The sequence below is a fragment of the Malus sylvestris genome, chromosome 12 (assembly GCF_916048215.2).
Source record: "Malus sylvestris chromosome 12, drMalSylv7.2, whole genome shotgun sequence".
NCBI lineage: Eukaryota > Viridiplantae > Streptophyta > Magnoliopsida > Rosales > Rosaceae > Malus > Malus sylvestris.
Genome location: NC_062271.1, coordinates 4,278,988 through 4,286,149, shown reverse-complemented (window position 1 = coordinate 4,286,149; position 7,162 = coordinate 4,278,988). Strand labels below are relative to the sequence as shown.

The 7,162-nt window shown below is 38.5% G+C and overlaps 1 protein-coding gene across 1 annotated transcript; it reads left to right on the top strand.

Annotated features, from left to right (window-relative positions):
- The first annotated feature begins 15 nt into the window (after positions 1-15).
- LOC126593142 (DExH-box ATP-dependent RNA helicase DExH1) lies at positions 16-6,887 on the top strand. Its single transcript, XM_050259050.1, has 16 exons — positions 16-337; positions 699-844; positions 989-1,088; positions 1,165-1,389; positions 1,475-1,570; positions 2,251-2,526; positions 3,165-3,368; positions 3,464-3,619; positions 3,859-3,951; positions 4,133-4,347; positions 4,689-4,848; positions 4,981-5,254; positions 5,331-5,523; positions 5,615-5,807; positions 6,007-6,375; positions 6,502-6,887. Exons 1-16 carry the CDS (start codon positions 56-58, stop codon positions 6,631-6,633), a joined length of 3,114 nt encoding a protein of 1,037 aa, XP_050115007.1. The 5' UTR covers positions 16-55; the 3' UTR covers positions 6,634-6,887.
- Positions 6,888-7,162: the final 275 nt, after the last annotated feature.

Here is a 7,162-nt window from a genome sequence, read left to right as displayed (position 1 = left end):
GCAGCGCGCACAAACATATCTGAAGTGGGAAGTGCAGTCCGTGTGTTTGTTATAAATGTCAGTGCGCTTACTCCTTGGCGCAACAACAAGCTGCCCGCTTCCCCGACACCTCCTCGCCGCGCCCAAAATCTTCGCGTTTCGCCCTGGGATCTCGACACTCGCCATGTCCGGACGCACCAACTTCCAAGGCGGTCGCCGAGGCGGCCCTAACTCTGGCGGAGGCCGCCGCGGTGGCGGTCGCGGTGGCGGCGGCAGAGGTGGAGGCGGCCGCGGCGGAGAACAGCGCTGGTGGGACCCGGTATGGCGCGCAGAGCGACTGAGGCAGCAGGCTGTCCAGGTAGGCAGTGGGTTAGATTATGTGTTTTGCTTTGGTTAATTGAAATTTGAAGAGTTTAGAGTATCTGTGGTAAATTAAGGAGTTGTCTGGTACACACTTAACTCATTGGTTTCGAAAACAAACAAAAATTGGATATAATATGGGTACCAAACAGGCCCTAATGATAATGGATATGATATGGACAGCAGATGGAAGTTCTTGATATGGGTTGCTTGGTATTCTATTTGAAACGAATTTATAGTTTTCGAAAATGATGAATGTAGCTAAATCACCTTGACTCGTGGGTTTCGGAAACAAAAAAGTTGGATTCTAGTGGATAACGAACAGCCTGTAGATGTAATGAATATGATATGCTTGGCAGATGGAAGTGCTTGATGAGACCGAATGGTGGGGAAAGATGGAGCAGATGAAGAACGGAGCGGAGCAGGAGATGGTAATTAAGCGTAATTTTAGCCGGAATGATCAGCAAATTCTATATGACATGGCTTATCAACTGGGGCTTTACTTGTAAGTAGCCTCACTATGACATTATTTCGTACATTTGGTGTGCAATGCATAGTCCTCTTATTTATATTTTGGGTAAAAACAAAGCTGCTTATTAGTCTTACAATTTCATTTTTTGCATGTTTTTTTATGCTTGGGGAAAGAAAGCCATGCATACAATAAAGGGAAGGCTTTGGTGGTCAGCAAAGTTCCATTGCCGGACTACCGGGCAGATCTTGATGAGCGCCATGGTTCCACACAGAAAGAGGTACGACTTTACTTAATGGGCGTTGGTACAATGCTTCAAATTTGTACTGGAGTATTCATTTTTGTGTTTTGTACAGATTAAAATGTCTACAGAGACTGCCAATAGAGTTGGGAGTCTTTTGCACAGCTCGCCGTCACAGGGGGAAATATCTGTCAGTGGGCCTTCTGGGTCAGGGCAGGGAAACAGACAAACTTCAGCTAGCGTAATTACGAGTAAACCTGTAGCCCAGTTAGAGCCTGATAATGTTAATGAGAAAGAGAAACTCAGCCTTCAACTTAAGGAGAAACAGGAAAAAATGAAGGTACATACATGCATATCATACTTCTTGTTTCGTTTAATGGGTTTTGTTGGGAGATTTATCCGTGCTATTGCTTACTTATGAGCAGGTGAGCAATAGTTTAAAAGCAATGCAATCGTTTCGAGAAAAGCTTCCTGCTTTCAAAATGAAGTCCGAGTTTCTGAAAGCTGTTTCAGAAAATCAGGTGCAATATTTTGCCCACTTTCATTTAAAATTCTCCTTTTTATCCAGAAACTATGCAAGTTGAACTCTTGTATGAATTGCTATTTATGATGTTTATTTTAGTCTAAACGGAAAAAATATGGTTTGAACATCTTCTGCACAGAGAGAGAGAGAGAGAGAGAGAGAGAGAGAGAGAGAGAGAGAGAGAGAGAGAGAGAGAGAGAACCTAATTGGGACACTCTGTGAGTTGCATCAGATGAAATTCATTGGTCAGTGTATTTGTAAATATACAACACCAGTTCGAGATAGCTTGGTATGGCTCATGATGCATATTGCAATTTTGCAATGAATCCCCAGATGTGTGTACAGCTTACTTTATGTAAATTTTAGGGTACACTTGTCAACCTTCCACGATAATTTGGCATGAAGATACACATTTATTTAGGTCAAAATTTGAAAAGCATTTCTTAGATGTTTGCTAGGAAGAATAAAGGATGAAGGTGGAATATATCAACAGTATTGACTAGGTGTTCATCATTTTAGTTGATCTTGATCTAGTGGTCTATATTGGTCTGATGACTAGGTACTTTTTACAAATATGTTCAGGAATAGAGGTTATGTTAACTGTTTACCATATAACTGATCCTTTTTTCCAAGATGCCACTAATTTGCTTACACTTCTTAAATTTGTTTACAATCCAGGTCTTGGTAGTCTCTGGGGAGACAGGTTGCGGAAAAACAACACAGCTTCCGCAATTTATTCTAGAAGATGAGATCTCACGTCTGCATGGTGCTGATTGCAACATAATATGCACACAACCTCGTCGTATTTCTGCTGTATCTGTTGCAGCTCGTATATCCTCTGAAAGGGGAGAGAATCTTGGTGAAACTGTTGGTTATCAGATCCGTCTTGAATCAAAGCGTACTGCTCAAACACGACTGTTATTTTGCACCACTGGAGTGTTACTTCGACAGTTGGTAATATGTTTTATCTGTTATGTTTCCAACAATTGGTTTAGACTGGTATCCTGATTAGTCCTTGTTTTCTTCCCTAGCTAGCCTTCAACAACGTATAAATATGTTTTTTTTTTTAACTTCCTGACTTGGAAGTTGCTTGATGTGTAGCTTGATTCAGTCCTTAGGTTTCTGTTTGTTCTGAGACCTTGAGATAAATAATTGTTTAGATCTCCCCTGGGAAAACAAGTTGTTTTTGTTTATTCACGAGTTATAATTTTGTGCATCCTAGCACTCAGAAAAGTAATGTTAAAGTGTATAATTATACTTCGCAAAACAATGGTGATTGTTGGAACATTTGTTAGTCCATGTTTTAGAAACCTCTCCCGTTTATTTTCTGTAAAAGCTATCATCTAGGGAATATTTTTCTAGTTTTTATAATTAGTTCTAATGATTAATTAGTTCTAATGATATTGGTAGTGGTAACAATTTTGTAACATTTAATACATTCTAAGTTACCTTGATATACTCTTTAAGTTAGTGCTATATCATTGATGGTAATATGCTTGTATTCCAATGGCACCATTATACATGCAATCTTTCTAATCCATTTAATTTATACTATCCGTGACAACTCTCTTGTATTTGATGTTGAACTACAGGTTCAAGACCCAGAATTAACGGGCGTGAGCCACTTGCTAGTTGATGAAATTCATGAAAGAGGCATGAATGAGGACTTTTTACTCATAATTTTGCGTGACCTTCTTCCTCGGCGTCCAGATCTACGATTAATTCTAATGAGTGCTACCATCAATGCCGACTTGTTCTCCAAATACTTTGGAAATTCCCCAACAATACATATACCAGTATAATTTTCTTCTTTTTCTTTTGATTTACTTGAATCTTTTGAGTTCAAATTTAAGATACATGTTTAAATGTTATTGTTGTTGAAAAATGGCAGGGATTAACTTTTCCTGTGGCAGAGTTATTTCTTGAAGATATTCTGGAGAAAACTCGTTACGCTGTCAAGTCAGAGTATGACAACTTTGAGGGGGGAAATTCCAGGAGAAGGAGACAGCAAGATTCCAAGAAAGATCCTTTAACTGAATTATTTGAGGCAATCCAGCATTCCCTTATTATTCTCAATGTCCTCATTGAAATCTACCTAATTATCTTCTAGTACACATCTTTAATACTTGTACATGTTTAGAGAAATGATACAGCTCTTGGTTCATTAAAATATTTGACAGCATAGACTTATAATCAAAAGAATGTCTGTGTTTATAATTTTTAGCTTGAGCATTTCCTATATTGTTTGTGTTAAGTAGTTATGAGGATAATGCTTTGGACATGCAGGATGCCGATATTGATGTTCAGTTCAAAAATTACAGCACAGCTACAAGAAAGTCTCTTGAAGCTTGGTCTGGTTCACAGCTTGATTTGGGGCTGGTAAATCACTTACTTTAGCACCCGCATGTCTCTGTTGCTTTGAAGAATGTGTTGCATCTCACTCTCTAATGAGCATATGCTGTCATGCTGACGGAAGTTTTTCTATGTAGAAAATGAATTCTCGTCCTTTGTTAAAAATGGATAAAACAAATTTGCATTCAAATCATCATAACTTTTGTAGGTGGAGGCGACAATTGAACATATATGTCGCAATGAGAGAGATGGAGCAATTCTTGTATTCCTTACAGGCTGGGATGACATATCAAAGTTACTTGACAAAATTAAGGGAAATAGATTCCTTGGAGATCCCACAAAATATATGGTTCTTCCCCTGCATGGGTCAATGCCTACCGTCAATCAACGAGAGATATTTGATCGTCCTCCCCCTAATAAAAGGCAAGCATGTAGTGTTGAAAGAATTTGAAGTTCTATTCTGTTTAGGCATTGAGATTCATCATTTGATCTTATCTTCTATATTTCATTTTTTATCTCCATGTCCTTTGGACCATATGCTCTTGTCTATACAATTAAAAATCATTATGCTTAGTGTTTTCTTCAGTTGAATCAATTGTTTGAACTGATTGAAAATGAAATATGTGCTTTTGTTGTGAGCTAACTTGTTGGTAATCAACATTACCCTGCATGATCCATATTGTTATATTTTATTAAGACCTCCTTAATCTTGTTTACTTCACCTGTTTTCCAAATATTAAATTTCCTTGTATTTATGTTTTCAGAAAAATTGTGCTAGCAACAAACATAGCCGAGAGTAGTATCACCATAGATGATGTTGTGTATGTCATAGACTGCGGAAAGGCAAAGGAAACCAGTTATGATGCTTTAAACAAGTTGGCTTGTCTATTACCTTCATGGATTTCAAAGGCTTCAGCACATCAGGTATAATTTACTAGCAGAAGTAAGAGAATATGAGGCTTTGCCTGTATTTTGGACTCGCTGAGACCAAGCCGGAGCCATTTTATGTTTGGCTAAATGAGCATTAATTTTATTGCTATGGTGCAATGATTTCAGAGGCGAGGGCGTGCTGGCCGTGTGCAACCTGGAGTTTGTTACAGACTATATCCGAAAATGATCCATGATGCAATGCTCCAATATCAATTACCTGAAATCCTCCGGACGCCTTTGCAAGAGCTATGCCTCCACATCAAAAGTTTGCAACTTGGAGCTGTTGGGTCATTTTTGGCAAAGGCACTTCAGCCACCAGATTCTCTTGCAGTTCAAAATGCAATTGAACTTCTCAAAACCATTGGAGCTTTAGATGACACAGAGGAGCTTACCCCGCTTGGTATGTATCACTTTATGCAACTTATGTCTCTACTGAATATCTGCTCTGGTAGTTGACCAAATATCTTACGTAACAGGTCGCCATCTTTGCACTCTACCATTGGATCCAAACATTGGGAAGATGCTTTTAATGGGTTCTATATTTCAATGCCTCAATCCTGCTTTAACAATTGCAGCTGCTCTCGCTCATCGTGACCCATTTGTACTACCAATAAATAGGAAAGAGGATGCTGATGCTGCAAAGAGGTCCTTTGCGGGTGATTCTTTCAGGTACAGCTCATTAAACTGAGGCATATTGCTGAGTGTTACAAGGTTGAGCTTTCCTCTATATTATTGTATCTGTTTATTTATTTTCTTGCAGTGATCACATAGCTCTTGTGAAAGCTTTTGAAGGATGGAAAGATGCAAAACAAAATGGAGCGGGAGAAGGAAAGTCGTTCTGCTGGGAGAACTTTTTATCCCCTGTAACATTGCAGATGATGGAAGATATGAGGATCCAGTTTCTTGATCTATTATCAAATATTGGCTTTCTTGACAAATCCAGGGGTGCTAATGTAAGCTCCTTTAAGGGCTCGTTTGTTAATCGTTTTATGTTCTGTTTATTTGCTGCTCTTTTTCCTAATTACAAGACAATATGGAACAAATTTTACATAAAAATTGACAAGTTTAAAATTGATTTTCAGTTTTCAGCTCTAACTTTTAGTTCACTTGGATGATGTGCAATAACTAAATATAACATGTGCGTGCGGGCAGGCTTACAATCAATACAGCCATGACTTGGAGATGGTGTGTGCGGTCCTGTGTGCTGGGCTCTATCCGAATGTCGTTCAGTGTAAAAGAAGAGGAAAGCGGACAGCATTCTATACTAAGGAAGTCGGTAAAGTTGATATCCATCCTGCATCAGTCAATGCTGGGGTTCATTTATTCCCTCTCCCTTACATGGTTTATAGTGAAAAGGTGAAGACAACCAGCATTTACATCCGAGACTCTACGAATTTATCAGATTATGCTCTACTTCTATTTGGTGGTAGTCTTATCCCTAGCAAGACCGGGGAGGGCATTGAGATGCTTGGAGGTTACCTTCATTTCTCTGCATCAAAGAGTGTTTTAGAATTGATTCGGGTAATGGCTCTCGAGATCTTATGTTAAACCATCACTTCTAGAGGACGGTAGTTGCTCCTACACTATTTTATTTGGATAGTGAAAACAATGTTCTGAATATTTGTCTTTCGTTGTGGCTTTTTGCAGAAACTGCGTGGTGAACTTGACAAGCTTTTGAACAGGAAGATTGACAACCCAGGATTGGACATCTCCAGCGAGGGAAAGGCAGTTGTGTCTGCTGTGGTAGAGTTGCTGCATAGTCAGAATGTACAATATTGAAAACTTTGTTCCTTTTGGACTGTCACAGTTTTGGTAAAATTTTGTCTCCCATTATGTAATGCAGATGTAATTTTTTTTCGTTTTCCATTTGAATGCGCAGCTTAATTTCTTGTGATGTCTTGTATGACGAGTCTTTAGAAAAAAGTGGCTACGAAGTAATCGTTTTACCATCATGTGGGCATCATAGCTTTTTCATCAATGAATATTGTTAAAACTAAACTTCGAAACAATATAGAAGATTACTTTCTTGCTGATTGTATAATTCTCCATATGAAAGAAAAATTCTTGTTGATATTGATTCAGATTCATTAATCGATAGAAGGGATGTATAGGAGACAAAAGATGAATAAAGAAACATGGTGTAAATATAATGTATAAAACAAAAATTGATAATGGAAATGACTTATGATTGTTTTTCATTCTTTGGTTTTAATAAGGTTTTAAAAGACGCTAATTACTAGTTGGGCAGCGGACTGGAGCTTAGCGCATAGGTAGTTAGTAGGGCCTAACGTCTAGGCTAGGATTTTTA